Genomic DNA, 23,604 nt, shown 5'->3' with positions numbered 1-23,604 from the left:
TATTTGCCAAGTCCCACCTTCACTGCAGGCAATAATGCCTGTCTGCTGTTAATACTGGCTCTGGGAATTGATTGTTTACCTTGGGCTTAACTGCCAAGTCCTAGCTCATAAAGCTGTAAGTTCTAGTGTGTACATACCTTTGTGTGGTCATATTATTCAGAATATGAATCCAGTGGCGCTCACATTTTGATTTATTTAACATCGCCTATTGTAAGAACTGTCTAGATTTGTTTAATTATTCCAAAGTGTTTTACATATTTTTTATTTTGCATCCTTACTGGATTGATTTATCCCTAAGTAAAACGCACCCATAGGTTGGCACCTACGGGTAGTAATACGGTGTTATTTACAAAACCTGAAGGTGTAACTGTGTGAACTGTCAAAAACATCCCCCTTTTTCCTATTAAACTGACAGAGAGATGCTCTGTTAACCAGATCTATTGTGGTACACTGCCATCACTACCGAAGGCGCTTATAGATAACTGGCAGTACAGGCAGGTAGCCAAGCTGCTGTGAGCGCTGGTGCTGGTTTGTGAAAGAAAACATTCTCTGGCTTTGTTTCTGGGGTTGGGATTCACTGCAGCCAGCAAGGATTTAAAAAAAAAATTGTCCAAAGTAAAACATTATTTCATTATTTCACACCCTTCTTGTTCGATACATTTGGCATATTTGAAAATTCTCGAGTAAAATAATGTGAAACTTTACTGATGAATTGGTTTATCCCTCTATACCTCATTAGAATTCTATTAGAATGCTTCAGATTCCAAAAGAAATCTGATCAGCGCACTTAACACCTAAATTTTGTGGGTAAAAAACTATTAAAGTGTCATGTCTAAGTTAGTTTGTAATTTAAACTTCACAAATAACTCTTTCAAACTACATGACTGTTAAGGATTATGTACATTTATATTTTTATCATCTTTTCTCCTCCTCTTCTTCATCTGCCTCCTCCACCGCTGCTCTCTCTTTTTTCTTCTCCACCTCATCCTCTTCCTCCTCACCTGAAACCTCAGCTCCTGAACTGACATCAGGGCTCTAACATAAGAAAATGTGCATGGACATGCTTATTTATTCCTGATATTGTCACATTTACTTATTTTCAGACATGTGAATGGCAATGACAATAGCAGCTGGTTATAAGCTAATGTTATTTTAGCTAACTTCAGGCTCGACCATCCTAAAAATCACACTTTCACTCTGATAAACAGTTTGATTACGTTCTCACTTCATACAAGAGTTTATTTGCTAATTGCGCAAGTCTGACAATGTTAGCTGCTGTTACTGATGCTTTCTTTGAAGTGGATCTAACACAGGCAAAAACGGCAGCGCTTACTGTCAATAAAGTTCGTTAGTTAGGAATGTGCTCCATTAGCTTATGACCTCGTATCAGACTCTGAAATCTTTACAGCCTCCTCAAGAGTAAATAGACACATGGGTGTCACACCTGGCATTTTGACAACAAAGGTAAACAACAGACTACACAGGCTACACTTACTACAGATGAATGCTGGCCAGAGCATTTGAGGCAACTCGAGGGTAAAAAAAAAAAAATATATATTAAACTGACACAATTCCTTTTTTTCCCCCCTCATCTATTGTTAAGTGTTGATATTACTCAAATACATGAAAATGTACTGTGTGCATGGCACTGAACAGGAGTGGCCCTCCAATCTCATTGTACATTCTGTATAATGACAAAGTCATTCTGTTCTGTTCTGTGTGCTAAAGTGTATTTAGCTGCGGCCATTTTGGGGAACAGGGGGTTAAAGCATTTTTGACAGAAGTATTATTTGATAGAAAAGCTTAGGATTATTGCAGTGTTGCATCAGTGACTTTATGTATTGGTATTACAAATGCTGGTTATAGAGAGTTGATGACTTGTACCACATATAGCCATAATCCTCACAGGTTAATTCAGTTTCAGCTGCAAAAAAATAGAAGCCTTATGGATATTGTTGGGCCAATTCTGTTGTTAGAAACACACTGTATGGTTAATCTGTAGAATATCCTGTTAATAATAAGGATGTACGTGTTCGTAACAACATTCCCCTTAACCTCCACTTTATGGTCTATTGGAGACTTTTAACCAGTTTTCCACCTGACTGTGAAAGACTTGTATATTTTAGTGGGTTTACCTGAGTGATGTGTTTTTGTGTCTTTCGATAGACTTTAACCTCCCTTTATCACCTATTCAACACTTGTTGTCTGCTCTTTAATGAGTGACTGCAGTCTCACTGTGCACTTAGCATGGCTGTAGAAGTCTAAGCTTGTTTCCACTACTGTTCAGCCCAGCTATCACTATTTAAATTCCCTAGCTGCTTTGAGAACTCATTAAAAGTCATATTTGATGTTGTCTTTTTAAAAAAGTTAGACAGAAGCTGCTAATGAACACCTTTTAAATCAAGGCTTACCACCCACTTTCTAGCTGCTTTTAACCTTAGTGAAGGTGATGCTACTAACCTTTTGCTCTTCAGATGCACCATGTACTGTTAATTTTAGTATTGTAATCACATCATACATTTTAATAGAGAGAAAAATGTAATAAAGGTTCTTGTTTTTATTTTTTGTGTTGATATTTTAGAAATTTTATTCCAAGTATGTTGCAGTCAACTTTACTCTGTACTATAGCGCAGGTCTTCTAAATGTCTGACACTAAACCAAGGTAATAATCTCCATAAATGGATAATGCTAAATCATATTTATTCAGCAGTGTAGGTGCTTTAAACCTCAAAATCTTTCCCATTTTCTGTTGGATGTCACTCAGTCCAGGAATGCAGACCTATGAGGTGTTTGACTGATGAGATGATTTTGAAAAAGAGAATAGAAGAAAGAAAGGCGACACAGAGACAAGGGGAGATGCTGTCCCTAAGTGAATAGTACTGTCCTAGATCTAAAATAGCCCAGAGCTGTTTGGAGCTCATCACTGCAGGGCAGGTCTGATTGTGTAGAAAGCAGGAGGGGGGATTTCATCAGGGATTCAATCACACTGCCTTTCAATGCTGCAACATGATGGATTTGGTCTTCGACTTGATTATGGGTATCAAATTTCATTGAAATAGCAGGCACTGGTTGTCTCACCCTTGAACCTGCATTTTGTTTGCCATCTTGCTGCATTATGCTTGTTTGGTGTACCAGAGGCCCAGAAAACCTATTTCATTATGCAGCTTTGAACTTATAAGTGAGAGGATGCACCATGAACATAGGATTTTGTGCCAAATCTCTGCCAAACCTTTAAGAATAGTTCACGTAAGACTGTCTGTGCTCTGCTGATTGAAAGCAGGTGGATCTCAGAGGAAAAATGATGCCAGACTTCTGTAATCGAGATCTTATCAAAATTTTAAGTGATTGATTTTGTTTTGAACCTTATTTTTGTTTGTGGCTGATTTAGCTATTAATATTTCATGCTATAGAAAATTAATTTCAGGGCATTTTTATTAGATTTAAAACCGCTTTAATGTTGACTATCAGTGAAGATTCACTGATCAATTGACCAGGGACCAGAATAGGCCAGTTTTAAGCAAGCTCAGTCTACACCGGAGCCTGACTGGTCAGTCTTAAGTATTTTTCCAATTCTGATTATTTCCGTGTGCGCAGTGACACAGACACACTCCCACACCACACCAGCCTCACCAGTAAGACACAAAGCTCACAGCATGTACCCAGTCAGACACTGGGTTCTTTTTACCTTAGAAGTCAGATGTCACTCCTGAGTTGACAGTGTTTCAGTGGTGTTATTGGGCTTAGGCTTTTTTACTCCCTAGCGAGGCAGTGCCATTCATGCAACAGTACACTTCATGTACTAAAATAATGAAAAAAAAAAAATTTTATTCCAAACACGTTCACAGATGGACCTTGGTCAGTGCTTCATGTTTCGTGAAATATAAACAAGCATCTCCGCAGATGCAGTCCACCAGTCAGAAATATCCTCCTGTTTTATAATCATGTGATGATGATGATAATGATGGATCCATGTAGCTGCTCAGCACACATTAACATCAAACCGTGCAGAAGTCTGGGCATGAATTTGTATGCATGTGCCCGTGCACAACCAGACACATCTATTTTGCAAGTGTTGGTTATATGTGGAGGTGCGACATGCAGCTATCTAAACTTGGCAGGTTAAATGTGTTTATAAATCTCAGAAGAGTTTTGTTAACTGAATACATCATTGGAGAAATTGAATAAAAATCACCTTGATTGGCCAACTGACTCAAGTCACTTCGACTGTTGTTGACCTCTGAAAGCATTGGCCAGTGGCACAACCTGAATAAATATAGATGTTTAGAATTGATCCTGAAAAATGATGTTAAGTACCTGTCATTTATTTTGTTACATAAATGTGTTGCATCTGCTTTTGTTTGGTAAGGTAAAATGTATCAGGTAAAGGTGGGTGCACAGTAGCTCATTTTCAGTTATTATTTGTGCCTCTTTCCAGTAGCAGAGCACTTTATTTTGAGTTGTTTCAGTGAAAGAAGATCCTGTACCTTACTGCAGTTTGGGATGAAATTTTAAACTTTCGTTATTTCTTTTATTATGAAAATGAAATCAAGCATTGATGAAAAGCTGATTTTTGTTTGTACATGCTGTCAATTATAATTAGAAAGAAAATCTGTAAAAACAGGTCACACAAAATAAATGGAAATTGGAAGCAGTCAAGAAAATTGCAATCAGTGCAGTTCTAGTGTTTGTTTTTATTAAAATAATATTTGTGCTATTTTATTAGTGATGAAGTAAGAATGCCTGTCTGACCAATAACTGATCAGCTATCTTAAAGAATGGTAGGAAACATTTTATATGTGAAAAGCTGGAATCATTCATCATTATTTAAACTCTTCAGTATAATTAGTCAAAATTAATATGCTATAGAACAAAATCTACAATTATAAAACCTTAATTGCCACATTAAAAATAAAGGAAGCTATTTACAAACCAAATTACACTCAGCAAGTTATTGTCTTATGATTTTTTTTTCTTTATTTCCTAATCATATGACCCCAGTGAAGAGCTTTCCTTCTGGAGGATTTGGAAAAAAAAATCTGTTCTGTACTATTCTCTCCCATGCTGAAGTGTGATAACGCCCACCGGTTTTGATTTGTTGCTTAAAGAGTAGATGCCTGGTGAGGTATTATGTGGGAGGACAGAGTCGGCGTGGGGGTTGTGGTGTATTGTGCATGTTCTCCAGGAATGGTAGCTCTTTGTGTGATTGTGTGTGTGTGTGTGTGTGTGTACATGAAAGAGAGAGAGAGAGGTTTTATTCTTTCACAATTTTTCCTCCTCCCTCATTATAGCCTCTTCTGGTTCCCCCAGGCTGCACGAGTCTCCCTTTATGGAGGGGAACCAACATTATTATTTTGAAACAAGCTCATATTTATATTGACATCCACAAATTAACTTGAGTGTCACACAGGCGTTAGAAGACAGACAGATACAAATACCAGCTCTGTTAGCATGCAGGCTTGCAAGCTGTGTTTTTGTGCTCAGCCCTTGAGGCTATAGCTTTTGAGTTCAGCCCAAATGAAGTCCCACTAATAGAGTTTAAGCCTAACAAAGTCCTGAAAAATTACTCAGGTTAAGCTGGGGAGTGGGAAGGTCTCCTTAATAATGTCAGTCAGTCATCAGTAAATCCTTGGTGTCTGCATGTGTGTCTGTCTGTGTGTACACAAGACAAAAAACATGTCTATTGTGCTTTACTGTGAGGGTTGCAGTTTTTGTGCATTTTCCTTAACTGGTCTCAACATGTTAACAGTCAATGTGTTGCATAAGGCACAAAATACCATAATTTCTCTGGTTTATTTCATACATCTAACATTGCATTTGTTGTATGAAACACATTCATAAACCATATTAATAAAGCACAAACATTTTAAGCCTACAGGATAATAAAACAATGGACTCCTGTGGGAAATGGCTGTGTTTGTCCACCAGGTTCAACAGAGGTTGCTGCCAAACAGAACAATGTCAAACAGTCTGCCATCTCTGCTGTTTCTGCACTAACAAGGCAGATTAAAGCTGTTTTTAAAATAGTGTGCTATATAAATGGAAAATAAAAACAATCTCCAAAATATTCAGTCCCGGGGATGCACCAGTGTTGCCTGGCCAACTTGGGTGGGGTCATAATAGAGGGAGGTTTTTTTTTTTTTTTTTTTGCCTTCGTTTTAGTTGGATACTTTTGAAAGGCGCTGCTCCTAAAGGAGTAGCGCCTTTGCTGCAGACGTGTCGTTCTCTTGCCAGAGTCACTACTGACTTTACATCAGAGGCTATTACTCCTCTGTCTTTAAGCTTTCTGTCCATAATACAACCAGTTTTTGCAGCTTAGCATTGACTGGTAGTGTTTCATTTTTCCAAGTAAGAAATCCTGTTTGTGTTTTTGGTGAAGGTCTGACATTGATGCACAATCAAAATAGTAAGCTTTTGTTACTATTTTTAAAAAAAAAAAATTTTTTTTTTTTTAGGCAAATAAATGGTAAAACTAGAGGTACAGCGTTAAACTTACTATATTTATGTTAAAATTACACTGCAGCAATAAGATAATCTGAGATGACTGGGGAAAAAATATGGTTTCATCTAGCATGGCTAAGACTTTGCTCTAAACACCCTCCTTTCCGTCAGTGATTGGGTATGCGTTGTAGATCGAGGGTGCTTGAATGAGGTATTGTTTCAGAATATTTCCTGCCCACTAAATAATCCACTTTATAGTGAAATCATCAATTTCTTTCACTTTATAATGCACTACAAAGTTGTCACAAAGCATGCCAAAATGGTACAGAATCTCTACCTTACATTGATTGTGTGTTGTAGCCTGTCTCACTGTTGTCAGATGAAGAAGAGCCATCAGATATGGAGCTAATGTAATTTTCTTACCCACTGAGGGTGCCGTGTGAGCATAATATTCATCAGATGTCTCAGCCGAGCAGCGGTTCGTTTCCTCTGCCTGAGCTGCAGGATTAAAAAAAACAAATACTACTAGCATACCTACCGGAACCATATTTGAAACTTAAAAAAGCTCAGTGTGCAGTAAAAGCATATTTCCATTTATGCAGGTGGGGAGAAAAATGAATTAAATCATATTTTGTATTTGGACACCATCCAGTGAAGTCACCTGCAGAAATAGTCACCTACTAAACAGCATGTTTTGGTTTCTGTCACTTTTCAGTGCAAATCCAATTTTCTGATAATGTTTTTCATCATTGCACTGTCACAGTCAGGTAGAAGGGAAAAAAATTGAGTAAGGCGGTTATAGAGCCAAACGTGGTAAGATGGTCATTGGTTTGATTGTCACAACCTACAGGAAAGTGTAATAGCTGTCAAGAGATAAGTGAAAACGCTATCATCACAAGTGCAGTTTCATCATTGCTGTCAGAGCAGCAGTCCTTTGACTGATGGAGAGATGTTACGCTGCAGCAAGCCTCGTGTCTTCAGAGTCAGATGTGTTTGCATCAAGGAGAGGAGAGCAAAAAGACAGATAAATCCATTTTACAAAAAGGCTCAGCAGACAGTAGAAAAGACTCTGCAGAGCATCAGCATGGAGGTTAGGCAGGAAAAGAAGAGCCATTTTGAAAGGACAAATCTAGATTCAAACGTTTGTGACCCGTTAGTCATTTGTGGCTACAGTTAACATACTGGGCTAGCAGAGCATCTTAAGGGAGGAAACATGGCACTTAGTGGTGTCCATGGTTTTTAGACTTCAGCCAGGCATTGACTGCAAAGGATTTTCATCAAAGAACTAAAAACAATAGTGATATTTCAAATTGTTAGTTTGCTGTTTTTGTCAAACCCATTGAACTGAAGCTGGAAGTCTGAGCTTCAGTCACCTATTGATTTAGATCTGTGGAGGTATACAGAGACTAAATTATTATAAAATAAAAGTGCCTTTGTCCAAAAAAAAAAAAACACTTAGAGCTGTCTGATGTTAATAAATGGGCCTCAGTTTTTATTTTTATGCACATGCAATACCCCATGATATCAGCTTGTTTTATGGATCTTGACTAAATATGAATTTGTTTGCCCAAGGATGATAATAATTGATAATGGTGGCATTATTTTCAGTCAAATAAAAGAAAAGAAAAAAAATCTGTAAAATCACATGGAACACATTATGGTGATCTCCTGTAACCCGTGATTGAGATTGTTCATTATTATAGACATTTATTGACAAATTAAAGAATTTAAAGTTGTTTTTATACCAAACAATTAAATGATTACCAGGGTGCCAGAAACTGGCAAGGTTCTACTAGTTTTAGTTTTTCAGTTGTGAGAGTTTATCAGTTGCTCCAACATCGCATTTGGGCAAAACAACAAGGTTGGAAATTTGAAATGATTCTGAGTAATTAGGGTTATAAAATATTCAGTTTCCTTTCATGCTCAGTTCAGTTGAGCAAAAAGTATTTGGCTTAGGTTGCCTGATATTGAAACAAACCAAACAGAAATGTTAGTTTAGAAATTAAAATGGATTAACTTGCAGCAGTAGAAGTGAGAATGTCTGACTCTATTAGTCACATCTAAGTGCATTTTTCCGTAATGGATTGTTGTTCCTTAAACACAAACCTGCCTACAGCACTTACTGTTTTAGTCTGTAAGCAAGTATGGATGTGTTTTTGACATTTCTGAAATATATAAATGCATGGATATGTTTATACTTGTGTCTGTCCCTTTTTACAGTGTGCTCTACAAATAAAAGCAAAATCTGTATGGTGAACATACTCTACTTAATGGCCTTCTGCCTTAGTGCAGTGCTGAACAGAAGGTCTTCTGGTTAGAGGGGGGCTTTTTAGGAGTAGAGACCTCATCAGCTCTCCCTGAAAACAAAGGGAGGCATGGCTGGACACTCCTTCTCACCACATGTATTTCTGGTTTCCTCTGTTTCTTGTACACACCCTCATTAGGATGCATTGAACTGCCCCTCTTGTTCCCCCTGCTTTAACTTTTCATCACCTTTTTTCTGGACTCACACGGGTGCAGTGAAACAGATGAACACACCCGTCTCTCGCGCCGCTATTCATGCGAAGCTGTAATTGTGTACGCGTGTTTTTGAGGACAGGACCTCAGGGATAGTTTGTCTGTGTTAATGGGCTTTGCTCTTGCTCTCTGTGCATTTACAAATTAGTTTAGGAGAACTATAAGGTAACACTCTTACATAACTTATTGTAACTTTGATTCGTTTTTTGATAAAATGGCCTGTTAACTCAGATATTGAGAACATGACCAGGACTGGGTTGGTTGGTGTTCTTGTGGTTTCTTCCCCTAAATAAAAAAAGACATTGATCTAAGGATGGACATTAATTGTTTCTTCTCTAGAGCTTGTTTCTCCTCATTATGTAAGCCACTGTCATTTTTAAATGAGATGAATTGTCCTGAATTTTAACCTCCTTTATTTGACTGTTTTCAGTTTACAGCATCTTGACAGCATATGAAATGGGAAATGTTATACTGTCTGAACATCAGCATTTTTGCATTGTCATTGTGAACTTTGTGGCATGTTAAAGTTTTTGATCAGCTCAGAGTTAGCCTGGATGTACTCTTCTGTTGTATATTACTGTGCAAAATTCTTGAGCCACCCCTCATTTCTTTATTTTTCTAGGAAAATTGGAAATGGGGCCAACAATTTATGGGACCATGTGCAGATATACATGAAAATACAGTATGTAAGGCAAAACTGTGTGTGTGGAGTTTGCGTGTTCTCCCTGTGTCTGCGTGGGTTCTCTCTGGGTGTGCTGGCTTCTTCCCACAGTCCAAGGACGTGCACTTAATGGGGTTATGTTAATTGGTGGTTCTAAATTGAGCAGAGGTGTGAGTGTGAATGGTTGTTTGTACCTGTTTGTACCCTGCCTCTCTCGCCCTACAGTAGCTGGGATAGGCTCCAGCCACCCTGCTACCATAAATTGAATAAGTGGAAGAAAATGGCTTGAACTGTACAAAATTTGTACAGCCTGAGCAAGCAGGCTGTGTTGAAACTTCTTCACATAGTCTTCAGGAATAGTTTTCCAGGCTTCTTGAAGGATATTCAAAGCTCTTCTTTGGATGTTGGCTGCCTTTTGTCCTGTTCTCTGTCAAGATGATCTTAGTGATTCAATAATATTGAGGTTTGGCCAATACATGACTGATTGATAGTCTTCCATCGTGTGTTTTTCTGTGCAGGTATGCTTTTACTGCATTGGCAGGGTTTTTGCTATTATTGGTATCACTGTACTTTTCTGTGTTCAGAATTCCATCAGTTTTGACAAGATCTCAACACCACTGGCTGAAATGCAGCCCCAAACCATGACAGAGCCTCTACCATGTTTTGCAGATGGCTAGAGACACTCACTGTTGTATCTCTATCCTCACCTGCTCCGTATATACTGATGATGATTTGAACCAAAAATTTGAAACTTGGATTCATTACTCTATCAGACCTGTTACCGCTGGATTTTTCAGTCTGCCTTTTCTCCCTGTTTCCCTTCCTTAAAAATGGTTTCTTGACACCCACCTTTCATTGATGCAAGGCTTTTGCACAGTACTATAGTGTTAGAGTTTGCACATCTTTGCACATCTTGATCATCTTTAAAACTTATCTTCCAAGAAGACATTTTGGTGGGGGAAAAAAAAAACATGGCTTGTATTTCTAAGATGTACTTCTTAATTTGGGAGTCGCAATGATGAAAATTCAGCTTTAATTCTGCTATAATCAAAGTGTTGTTTCGCATGCAGACGTACTGATTAACTGAGGGAGAGAAGGCTAATGATAAACAAAGAAGAGCAGTGAAGAGAAAAAGGAAGGTGCCAGTAGGTTAATCAATTCCCCTGACACATTCTTTAGCTATGAGACATGAATTTGAGTAATGAGGCACGACTTGCATATCACCACTTTTTTTTGTCTTACACACCCACAGACACACACAGGTTCATGTCATTTTTGGGGGGAAAACATGTTTTAAATGGAGTTCATGCACAAAAATGACTTCACCCACATCTTTTTGTCCATGTCTTTGGGTGTTTTGACGTCAGGGCTCATTTACAAAGCACTGAAATGCTTCCTTGCCTAATTTGACGTGTCACTTGGTGCCATTTGGCATCACCACCGTACAGCGTATGCCCAGCACTTATGACACCGAAGCTATAATCATGTAAAGGGTTTGTGTTTTGTCAGTTGGTAACTGGCCGTGAAGCACAAGCTCAGGATGGATCAGTGCAAACTGAAGTTGCAAACGTAATAAATTTTGATGGTTTTATATGGCGAATCGGTGGGGGATGTGCCGTTTTTGAGGGCTCGCCACAAAATATCTAGCACAGCGTTTTACAAACCCACACTCAATCCCTGCAATCACATGCCAACTCCCATCTTTCTAAGGAAAGGCAAGTTAAAATCAACACAAGTTACACATGAACTGGGATAACACAGCCCGCAGACACCTTTCCTCTTTATTTATTGCTCAACCGCTCCACTCTGTGTTTGTGCAGCACTCTTATTATTCTGGATCATGCTTACCTCCTGGCTTGGTGCAAACTCAGCCTGGTACTTTTTTTTTTTTTTTTTTCCCCCCTGTCCTGTTGTGTTGCTTATCCACTTGCACCTTTCACTGGCTGTGCTGTGCTTTTTCATTGGCTGTATTGATGTTGAGCTCTGCTGCTTGTACTTGTTCTGAGCAGCACATCACATATGTATATGCAAGTCCATATTCATTTTTCACTCTCACTTGGACACACACGTCATAGTGTATGTATAAATAGATTAATCAAATGCTTACACCTTAAAATCGATAGACAAGTATTGTCCATTTTATCACATTTGCATCCTTTTTTTTTTTTTTAAATTCATGCACTGTATTGAGCACATTGAAGACACAGTTGTTACCACAGTCACTCACTCAGACATAGTCCAAAGCACTGTCTCCCTTGCTGCTATCACTAACCATTTGCTGTTGCACTGGTGCTTGCTTTTTTTTCTTTTTTTATTTTAATTAATTTTTTTTTTTTTTTTCGTTTTTCCTGTGTTCATTGTAATCATGACCTCTCGCTGTTTTAATTTCAGATTTGCATATCCACTTCCACTCCTTCCTCATTTGCATACAGCAAGAATGGCGAGCGGGCATCCCACAGACAAATTCAGTTTCATGTATCAACCAGACACGCACAAGAGGTACGGGGCACGCATGCACACACACTCACACTCATACACACAATTTCGCAGACCTATATTCGTAATGAGCAGGTAAGTGGAAATGCAGGACGTGCACTTCGAGGTCTTCTACGCCATGGAGAAAGATGCCTTATGGGACATTATCTGGCACCTTCACCCCAAACATTTTTACCGCCTGAATTTATTACTGGCCTCGCGTTGGAAAACCCGAATAGTAGCGCTTGTCCTGCCTCTGTTGGTGCAGTAGCGGAAAATAAGGCAGGTAGCTGAATTTAACGCCACACAGGAAACCAAAGCATTTTTCAGTTTTTCAAGCATTCTTGTGCTTTTCTGTCAGAACTTGTGCTTTGTTTTTTTTTTTTTTTTTGGTTTTTTTTCTCCAATTTCAGCAGTCTGTTTTTAGGGCCCGAGCACGAACTGTGCGCAGGCCCTATTGTAATTGCTTCGTTTATTATTAGGGCCCGATCACGAACTGTGCGAAGGCCCTATTTTAATTGCTTCGTTTATTATTATTTTTTTTTTTTTTTTATTATTATTATTATTCAGGCAAATGAATTGGCTTTTTGGGGGCTTTATCATATTCAAAAACTCATGAAACTTGGCACATGCGTCACACCTGGTGAAAATTTAAGTATTTTAATGGGCTCGGGCACGGGCGCGCCCAAATGGCTCGCTAGCGCCCCCTAAACTGGAGCCCCACCGCTGTGTTTCACGTACATGAATGAAACTTCATACACATGTATATCATGTCCAGGCGCACAAAAAATCCTCTTGGAGCCATGCCCTAAACCCAACAGGAAGTCCGCCATTTTTAATTAATTATGCAAATTTGGCGATTTGCAGCCCTCACACTTTTCTAATAACTCAGAGGTTTTAGACGTTATCATCTTCATATTTGGTTGTCTAACCTACACCCCAGGGAATCTAAATCTCGAAAATGGGGCGTTTTTGCCAAGGGGGAGGGGGCCTTATGCCCCTTTGAACTTTGATCATTCGCCATGAAATTTTGATTGCCTCTCATTCATACCTACATGATCCAATGTGCATCAAACTTCTCCAGTAGGATGAGGGTGCCCCCCTGAACACATACATATGACAATATTTAATATCAGTCGCAGCGCCACCTAGTGGGAACAGGAATGTCATATTTTACACTTGGAGGTCCAGCTCCAAGGTGGTTTAGCAGAACCATCTCAAATTTCACCTGGAAAGCCTTAAGAAGTTGGACTTACTGTGTTTTCAAAACTGTGAGTTTTTGACAAAAGGGCGTGACCCTTATGGGACGGCAAAGTTCGATGATTCGCCATGAACACAAAAATGGCTGTAACTCAAACCCAACTTGCCCAATCTGGCTCAAACTTCAGTGGTGTGATAAGCACCCTGTCCTGAACACACTCATATGCAAAAAGTCCATAAACGGTAGAGCGCCGCCTAGTGGCAGCTCGGAATATCTTAAAATAGCAAGTTTTTTGAGTAGCCCCGGAGCAACGTTTTATCTACATGTATGAAAATGTACAGGCTCATGTAACATCCTAAGACGTACAAAAAAGTCTCTTGGACCCATACCCCAAACCCTACAGGAAGTCGGCCATCTTCAATTGAAGGTGTCAATTTTTGCCATTTCCACGCCTGCTATTTGAACGAACTTGTCCTAGGGCATTTGACCCAGTGAGACCAAATTTGCTCCACATCATCTACACAAGTAGCCCATCAAATATTGTGGAAATCTTTACAAAATATTAAATGGCCTTATCACACCAGGCCATTGAAGTTGGCCTTCGTTTTTCTCCCTCACCACCAAAATTGTTTGTGCACTTGTTCGCACATGCTTTGTCTGATCAGGCTGAAAATTTAATCACTCATGTACACACCCAGGCTGAATCCATAACTACAGATTCAAGACTGTAGGCGCAATAGCGCCCCCTACAGAAGCAAATGAAAATTTGTATGACCGTCCACAGAATTAGTTTTGCTCTGAAATACATGAAATATCTTTCACCATTCCTTACAAAATCCTCATCTATTTGATAAGCCTCCTGCCCTGAACACATTGATATGCATAAAGTCCATAAACCGTTAGAGCGCCCCCTACTGGCAGCTTTAAATATCATAATATACCATGTTTTTTAGCTAGCCCCTGAGTTACATTTTATCTACAGCTCTGAAATTTTGCACACTCATGTAACATCCTAAGACATACAAAAAAGTCTCTTGGAGCCATACTCCAAACCCTACAGGAAGTCCAGCATCTTCAATTGAAAGTGTCAATTTTTGCCATTTTCAGGCCTGCTATTTGAATGAACTCCTCCTAGGGCATTTCAGCCAGTGAGACCAAATTGGCTCCAGATCATCTAGACAAACAGCCCATCAAATATTGTGGAAATCTTGACAAAATATTAAATGGTGTTGTCACACCAGGCCATTGAAGTTGGCTTTCATTTTCTCAATGGCGACCAAAATTGTTTGGGCACGTGTTCGTACATGCTTTGCCCGATCTGCCTGAAAATGTAATCACTCATGTACACAGCCACTCTGAACCCATAACTATGGATTCAAGGCTATACGTAGCTGCAAGAGCGCCCCCTACAGAAGCAAATGAAATTTTGTATAGCATCCACAAACTTAGTTTTCTCGGAAATGTATGAAAATGTGTTTCAACATTCTTGACATCATCCTGATCAAAACAGTCTATCAGACCCATGCCCTATTTTGCATGCTGGAGGCCGTGACCCCACCCCCAAATATTCCATTGCGTCTATGCCGAGAGCAAAAGATATCTTTTCCTAAAAAAGAATTCACTTTCTACAGACCTTCTGTACACCATCACGATACAAAACTCCGAGTGCGGCACGGGTCGACGAGCGCCACAGGTCGACGCGCGCGGAGTGCGAGGGCCCGATATCACCGCTTGCGGTTTTAATTATTATTTTTTTTTTTTTTTTTTTTTTTTTTTTTTTTATTATTCAGGCAAATGAATTGGCTTTTTGGGGCTTTATCATATTCAAAAACTCATGAAACTTGGCACATGCGTCACACCTGGTGAAAATTTAAGTATTTTAATGGGCTCGGGCAAGGGCGCGCCCAAATGGCTCGCTAGCGCCCCCTAAACTGGAGCCCCACCGCTGTGTTTCACGTACATGAATGAAACTTCATACACATGTATATCATGTCCAGGCGCACAAAAAATCCTCTTGGAGCCATGCCCTAAACCCAACAGGAAGTCCGCCATTTTGAATTAATTATGCAAATTTGGCGATTTGCAGCCCTCACACTTTTTCTAATAACTCAGAGGTTTTAGACGTTATCATCTTCATATTTGGTTTGTCTAACCTACACCCCAGGGGAATCTAAATCTCGAAAATGGTGAGTTTTTGCCAAGGGGGAGGGGTCCTTATGCCCCTTTGAACTTTGATCATTCGCCATGAAATTTTGATTGCCTCTCATTCATACCTACATGATCCAATGTGCATCAAACTTCTCCAGTAGGATGAGGGTGCCCCCCTGAACACATACATATGACAATATTTAATATCAGTCGCAGCGCCACCTAGTGGGAACAGGAAATGTCATATTTTACACTTGGAGGTCCAGCTCCAAGGTGGTTTAGCAGAACCATCTCAAATTTCACCTGGAAAGCCTTAAGAAGTTGGACTTACTGTGTTTTCAAAACTGTGAGTTTTTGACAAAAGGGCGTGACCCTTATGGGACGGCAAAGTTCGATGATTCGCCATGAACACAAAAATGGCTGTAACTCAACCCCAACTTGCCCAATCTGGCTCAAACTTCAGTGGTGTGATAAGCACCCTGTCCTGAACACACTCATATGCAAAAAGTCCATAAACGGTAGAGCGCCGCCTAGTGGCAGCTCGGAATATCTTAAAATAGCAAGTTTTTTGAGTAGCCCCGGAGCTACGTTTTATCTACATGTATGAAAATGTACAGGCTCATGTAACATCCTAAGACGTACAAAAAAGTCTCTTGGACCCATACCCCAAACCCTACAGGAAGTCGGCCATCTTCAATTGAAGGTGTCAATTTTTGCCATTTCCACGCCTGCTATTTGAACGAACTTGTCCTAGGGCATTTGACCCACTGAGACCAAATTTGCTCCAGATCATCTACACAAGTAGCCCATCAAATATTGTGGAAATCTTTACAAAATATTAAATGGCCTTATCACACCAGGCCATTGAAGTTGGCCTTCGTTTTTCTCCCTCACCACCAAAATTGTTTGTGCACTTGTTCGCACATGCTTTGTCTGATCAGGCTGAAAATTTATTCACTCATGTACACACCCAGGCTGAATCCATAACTACAGATTCAAGACTGTAGGCGCAATAGCGCCCCCTACAGAAGCAAATGAAAATTTGTATGACGTCCACATAATTAGTTTTGCTCTGAAATGCATGAACTATCTTTCACCATTCCTTACGAAATCCTCATCAATTTGATAAGCCTCCTGCCCTGAACACATTGATATGCATAAAGTCCATAAATGTTACAGCGCCACCTACTGGCAGCTTTAAATATCATAATATACCATGTTTTTTAGCTAGCCCCTGAGTTACATTTTATCTACAGCTCTGAAATTTTGCACACTCATGTAACATCCTAAGACATACAAAAAAGTCTCTTGGAGCCATACTCCAAACCCTACAGGAAGTCCTGCATCTTCAATTGAAAGTGTCAATTTTTGCCATTTTCAGGCCTGCTATTTGAATGAACTCCTCCTAGGGCATTTCAGCCAGTGAGACCAAATTGGCTCCAGATCATCTAGACAAACAGCCCATCAAATATTGTGGAAATCTTGACAAAATATTAAATGGTGTTGTCACACCAGGCCATTGAAGTTGGCTTTCATTTTTCTCAATGGCGACCAAAATTGTTTGGGCACGTGTTCGTACATGCTTTGCCCGATCTGCCTGAAAATGTAATCACTCATGTACACAGCCACTCTGAACCCATAACTATGGATTCAAGGCTATACGTAGCTGCAAGAGCGCCCCCTACAGAAGCAAATGAAATTTTGTATAGCATCCACAAACTTAGTTTCTCGGAAATGTATGAAAATGTGTTTCAACATTCTTGACATCATCCTGATCAAAACAGTCTATCAGACCCATGCCCTATTTTGCATGCTGGAGCCGTGACCCCACCCCCAAATATTCCATTGCGTCTATGCCGAGAGCAAAAGATATCTTTTCCTATAAAAGAATTCAACTTTCTACAGACCTTCTGTACACCATCACGATCACAAGACCTCCGAGTGCGGCCACGGGTCGACGAGCGCCACGGGTCGACGCGCAGGGAGTGCGAGGGCCCGATATCACCACCGCTTGCGTTTTAATTAGGGCCCGAGCACGAACTGTGCGAAGGCCCTATTGTAATTGCTTCGTTTATTATTATTTTTTTTTTTATTATTATTATTATTATTATTATTCAGGCAAATGAATTGGCTTTTTGGGGGCTTTATCATATTCAAAAACTCATGAAACTTTGCACATGCGTCACACCTGGTGAAAATTTAAGTATTTTAATGGGCTCGGGCAAGGGCGCGCCCAAAAGGCTCGCTAGCGCCCCCTAAACTGGAGCCCCACCGCTGTGTTTCACGTACATGAATGAAACTTCATACACATGTATATCATGTCCAGGTGCACAAAAAATCCTCTTTGAGCCATGCCCTAAACCCAACAGGAAGTCAGCCATTTTGAATTAATTATGCAAATTTGGCGATTTGCAGCCCTCACACTTTTTCTAATAACTCAGAGGTTTTAGACGTTATCATCTTCATATTTGGTTTGTCTAACCTACACCCCCAGGGGAATCTAAATCTCGAAAATGGTGAGTTTTTGCCAAGGGGGAGGGGTACTTATGCCCCTTTGAACTTTGATCATTCGCCATGAAATTTTGATTGCCTCTCATTCATACCTACATGATCCAATGTGCATCAAACTTCTCCAGTAGGATGAGGGTGCCCCCCTGAACACATACATATGACAATATTTAATATCAGTCGCAGCGCCACCTAGTGGGAACAGGAAATGTCATATTTTACACTTGGAGGTCCAGCTCCAAGGTGGTTTAGCAGAACCATCTCAAATTTCACCTGGAAAGCCTTAAGAAGTTGGACTTACTGTGTTTTCAAAACTGTGAGTTTTTGACAAAAGGGCGTGACCCTTATGGGACGGCAAAGTTCGATGATTCGCCATGAACACAAAAATGGCTGTAACTCAAAGCCAACTTGCCCAATCTGGCTCAAACTTCAGTGGTGTGATAAGCACTGCTGTCCTGAACACACTGCATATGCATAAAGTCCATAAACGTTAGAGCGCCGCCTAGTGGCAGCTCGGAATATCTTAAAATAGCATGTTTTTTGAGTAGCCCCGGAGCTACGTTTTATCTACATGTATGAAAATGTACAGGCTCATGTAACATACTAAGACGTACAAAAAAGTCTCTTGGACCCATACCCCAAACCCTACAGGAAGTCGGCCATCTTCAATTGAAGGTGTCAATTTTTGCGATTTCCACGCCTGCTATTTGAACGAACTCGTCCTAGGGCATTTCACCCACTGACACCAAATTGGCTCCAGATCATCTACACAAGTAGCCCATCAAATATTGTGGAAATCTTTACAAAATATTAAACGGCCTTGTCACACCAGGCCATTAAATTTGGCCTTTGTTTTTCTCCCTCACCACCAAAATTGTTTGTGCACTTGTTCGCACATGCTTTGTCTGATCAGGCTGAAAATTTAATCACTCATGTACACACCCAGGCTGAATCCATAACTACAGATTCAAGACTGTAGGCGCAATAGCGCCCCCTACAGAAGCAAATGAAAATTTGTATGACCGTCCACAGAATTAGTTTTGCTCTGAAATACATGAAATATCTTTCACCATTCCTTACAAAATCCTCATCTATTTGATAAGCCTCCTGCCCTGAACACATTGATATGCATAAAGTCCATAAACGTTAGAGCGCCCCCTACTGGCAGCTTTAAATATCATAATATACCATGTTTTTTAGCTAGCCCCTGAGTTACATTTTATCTACAGCTCTGAAATTTTGCACACTCATGTAACATCCTAAGACATACAAAAAAGTCTCTTGGAGCCATACTCCAAACCCTACAGGAAGTCCAGCATCTTCAATTGAAAGTGTCAATTTTTGCCATTTTCAGGCCTGCTATTTGAATGAACTCCTCCTAGGGCATTTCACCCAGTGAGACCAAATTGGCTCCACATCATCTAGACAAACAGCCCATCAAAAAAGTCAATCAGACCCATGCCCTATTTTGCATGCTGGAGCCGTGACCACACCCCAAATATTCCATTGCGTCTATGCCGAGAGCAAAAGATACCTTTTCCTATAAAAGAATTCAACTTTCTAGCAGACCCATCACGATCACAAAACCTCCGAGTGCGGCACGGGTCGACGAGCGCCACAGGTCGACGCGCGCGGAGTGCGAGGGCCCGATATCACCGCTTGCGGTTTTAATTTTTAGGGCCCGAGCACGAACTGTGCGAAGGCCCTATTGTAATTGCTTCGTTTATTATTAGGGCCCGAGCACGAACTGTGCGAAGGCCCTATTGTAATTGCTTCGTTTATTATTTTTTTTTTTTTTTTTTTTTTTTTTTTTATTATTATTATTATTATTTTTTTTATTTTTATTATATTATTCAGGCAAATGAATTGGCTTTTTGGGGGCTTTATCATATTCAAAAACTCATGAAACTTTGCACATGCGTCACACCTGGTGAAAATTTAAGTATTTTAATGGGCTCGGGCAAGGGCGCGCCCAAATGGCTCGCTAGCGCCCCCTAAACTGGAGCCCCACCGCTGTGTTTCACGTACATGAATGAAACTTCATACACATGTATATCATGTCCAGGCGCACAAAAAATCCTCTTGGAGCCATGCCCTAAACCCAACAGGAAGTCCGCCATTTTGAATTAATTATGCAAATTTGGCGATTTGCAGCCCTCACACTTTTTCTAATAACTCAGAGGTTTTAGACGTTATCATCTTCATATTTGGTTTGTCTAACCTACACCCCCAGGGGAATCTAAATCTCGAAAATGGTGAGTTTTTGCCAAGGGGGAGGGGTCCTTATGCCCCTTTGCACTTTGATCATTCGCCATGAAATTTTGATTGCCTCTCATTCATACCTACATGATCCAATGTGCATCAAACTTCTCCAGTAGGATGAGGGTGCCCCCCTGAACACATACATATGACAATATTTAATATCAGTCGCAGCGCCACCTAGTGGGAACAGGAAATGTCATATTTTACACTTGGAGGTCCAGCTCCAAGGTGGTTTAGCAGAACCATCTCAAATTTCACCTGGAAAGCCTTAAGAAGTTGGACTTACTGTGTTTTCAAAACTGTGAGTTTTTGACAAAAGGGCGTGACCCTTATGGGACGGCAAAGTTCGATGATTCGCCATGAACACAAAATGGCTGTAACTCAAAGCCAACTTGCCCAATCTGGCTCAAACTTCAGTGGTGTGATAAGCACTGCTGCCCTGAACACACTCATATGCATAAAGTCCATAAACGTTAGAGCGCCGCCTAGTGGCAGCTCGGAATATCTTAAAATAGCATGTTTTTTGAGTAGCCCCGGAGCTACGTTTTATCTACATGTATGAAAATGTACAGGCTCATGTAACATCCTAAGACGTACAAAAAAGTCTCTTGGACCCATACCCCAAACCCTACAGGAAGTCGGCCATCTTCAATTGAAGGTGTCAATTTTTGCGATTTCCACGCCTGCTATTTGAACGAACTCGTCCTAGGGCATTTCACCCACTGACAACAAATTGGCTCCAGATCATCTACACAAGTAGCCCATCAAATATTGTGGAAATCTTTACAAAATATTAAACGGCCTTGTCACACCATGCCATTAAATTTGGCCTTTGTTTTTCTCCCTCACCACCAAAATTGTTTGTGCACTTGTTCGCACATGCTTTGTCTGATCAGGCTGAAAATTTAATCACTCATGTACACACCCAGGCTGAATCCATAACTACAGATTCAAGACTGTAGGCGCAATAGCGCCCCCTACAGAAGCAAATGAAAATTTGTATGACCGTCCACAGAATTAGTTTTGCTCTGAAATACATGAAATATCTTTCACCATTCCTTACAAAATCCTCATCTATTTGATAAGCCTCCTGCCCTGAACACATTGATATGCATAAAGTCCATAAATGTTACAGCGCCACCTACTGGCAGCTTGAAATATCATAAAATAGCATGTTTTTTAGCTAGCCCCAGAGCTACATTATATCTACAGCTCTGAAATTCTGCACACTCATGTAACATCCTAAGACGTACAAAAAAGTCTCTTGGAGCCATACTGGAAACCCTACAGGAAGTCCAGCATCTTCAATTGAAAGTGTCAATTTTTGTCAATTTTGCCATTTTCAGGCCTGCTATTTGAATGAACTCCTCCTAGGGCATTTCAGCCAGTGAGACCAAATTGGCTCCAGATCATCTAGACAAACAGCCCATCAAATATTGTGGAAATCTTGACAAAATATTAAATGGTGTTGTCACACCAGGCCATTGAAGTTGGCTTTCATTTTTCTCAATGGCGACCAAAATTGTTTGGGCACGTGTTCGTACATGCTTTGCCCGATCTGCCTGAAAATGTAATCACTCATGTACACAGCCACTCTGAACCCATAACTATGGATTCAAGGCTATACGTAGCTGCAAGAGCGCCCCCTACAGAAGCAAATGAAATTTTGTATAGCATCCACAAACTTAGTTTCTCGGAAATGTATGAAAATGTGTTTCAACATTCTTGACATCATCCTGATCAAAACAGTCTATCAGACCCATGCCCTATTTTGCATGCTGGAGCCGTGACCCCACCCCCAAATATTCCATTGTCTCTATGCCGAGAGCAAAAGATATCTTTTCCTATAAAAGAATTCAACTTTCTACAGACCTTCTGTACACCATCACGATCACAAGACCTCCGAGTGCGGCACGGGTCGACGAGCGCCACGGGTCGACGCGCAGGGAGTGCGAGGGCCCGATATCACCGCTTGCGGTTTTAATTATTATTATTATTTTTTTTTTTTTTTTTTTTTTTTTTTTTTTTATTATTCAGGCAAATGAATTGGCTTTTTGGGGGCTTTATCATATTCAAAAACTCATGAAACTTGGCACATGCGTCACAACCTGGTGAAAATTTAAGTATTTTAATGGGCTCGGGCAAGGGCGCGCCCAAATGGCTCGCTAGCGCCCCCTAAACTGGAGCCCCACCGCTGTGTTTCACGTACATGAATGAAACTTCATACACATGTATATCATGTCCAGGCGCACAAAAAATCCTCTTGGAGCCATGCCCTAAACCCAACAGGAAGTCCGCCATTTTGAATTAATTATGCAAATTTGGCGATTTGCAGCCCTCACACTTTTTCTAATAACTCAGAGGTTTTAGACGTTATCATCTTCATATTTGGTTTGTCTAACCTACACCCCCAGGGGAATCTAAATCTCGAAAATGGTGAGTTTTTGCCAAGGGGGAGGGGTCCTTATGCCCCTTTGAACTTTGATCATTCGCCATGAAATTTTGATTGCCTCTCATTCATACCTACATGATCCAATGTGCATCAAACTTCTCCAGTAGGATGAGGGTGCCCCCCTGAACACATACATATGACAATATTTAATATCAGTCGCAGCGCCACCTAGTGGGAACAGGAAATGTCATATTTTACACTTGGAGGTCCAGCTCCAAGGTGGTTTAGCAGAACCATCTCAAATTTCACCTGGAAAGCCTTAAGAAGTTGGACTTACTGTGTTTTCAAAACTGTGAGTTTTTGACAAAAGGGCGTGACCCTTATGGGACGGCAAAGTTCGATGATTCGCCATGAACACAAAAATGGCTGTAACTCAAACCCAACTTGCCCAATCTGGCTCAAACTTCAGTGGTGTGATAAGCACCCTGTCCTGAACACACTCATATGCAAAAAGTCCATAAACGGTAGAGCGCCGCCTAGTGGCAGCTCGGAATATCTTAAAATAGCAAGTTTTTTGAGTAGCCCCGGAGCTACGTTTTATCTACATGTATGAAAATGTACAGGCTCATGTAACATCCTAAGACGTACAAAAAAGTCTCTTGGACCCATACCCCAAACCCTACAGGAAGTCGGCCATCTTCAATTGAAGGTGTCAATTTTTGCCATTTCCACGCCTGCTATTTGAACGAACTTGTCCTAGGGCATTTGACCCAGTGAGACCAAATTTGCTCCACATCATCTACACAAGTAGCCCATCAAATATTGTGGAAATCTTTACAAAATATTAAATGGCCTTATCACACCAGGCCATTGAAGTTGGCCTTCGTTTTTCTCCCTCACCACCAAAATTGTTGTGCACTTGTTCGCACATGCTTTGTCTGATCAGGCTGAAAATTTAATCACTCATGTACACACCCAGGCTGAATCCATAACTACAGATTC

General features: G+C 40.4%; 1 protein-coding gene across 3 annotated transcripts in view; it reads left to right on the top strand.

The window, feature by feature from the left end:
- The window catches only part of fam168a (family with sequence similarity 168 member A), a 44,262-nt gene that overhangs the window by 6,174 nt on the left and 14,484 nt on the right, over positions 1-23,604 (top strand). For 2 of the 3 annotated variants that reach the window (XM_030744930.1, XM_030744929.1), the window contains exon 2: positions 12,008-12,115. The exons of the other annotated variant lie outside the window; for it this stretch is intronic. In XM_030744930.1, the coding sequence (XP_030600790.1) occupies positions 12,054-12,115 (62 nt within the window). In that variant the 5' untranslated portion in view covers positions 12,008-12,053. The remainder of the gene's footprint in view (positions 1-12,007; positions 12,116-23,604) is intronic. 3 annotated transcript variants of the gene reach the window in all.

Source organism: Archocentrus centrarchus, chromosome 13, assembly GCF_007364275.1.
Source record: "Archocentrus centrarchus isolate MPI-CPG fArcCen1 chromosome 13, fArcCen1, whole genome shotgun sequence".
Lineage (NCBI taxonomy): Eukaryota > Metazoa > Chordata > Actinopteri > Cichliformes > Cichlidae > Archocentrus > Archocentrus centrarchus.
This window is presented reverse-complemented; position numbering and strand designations above follow the sequence as displayed.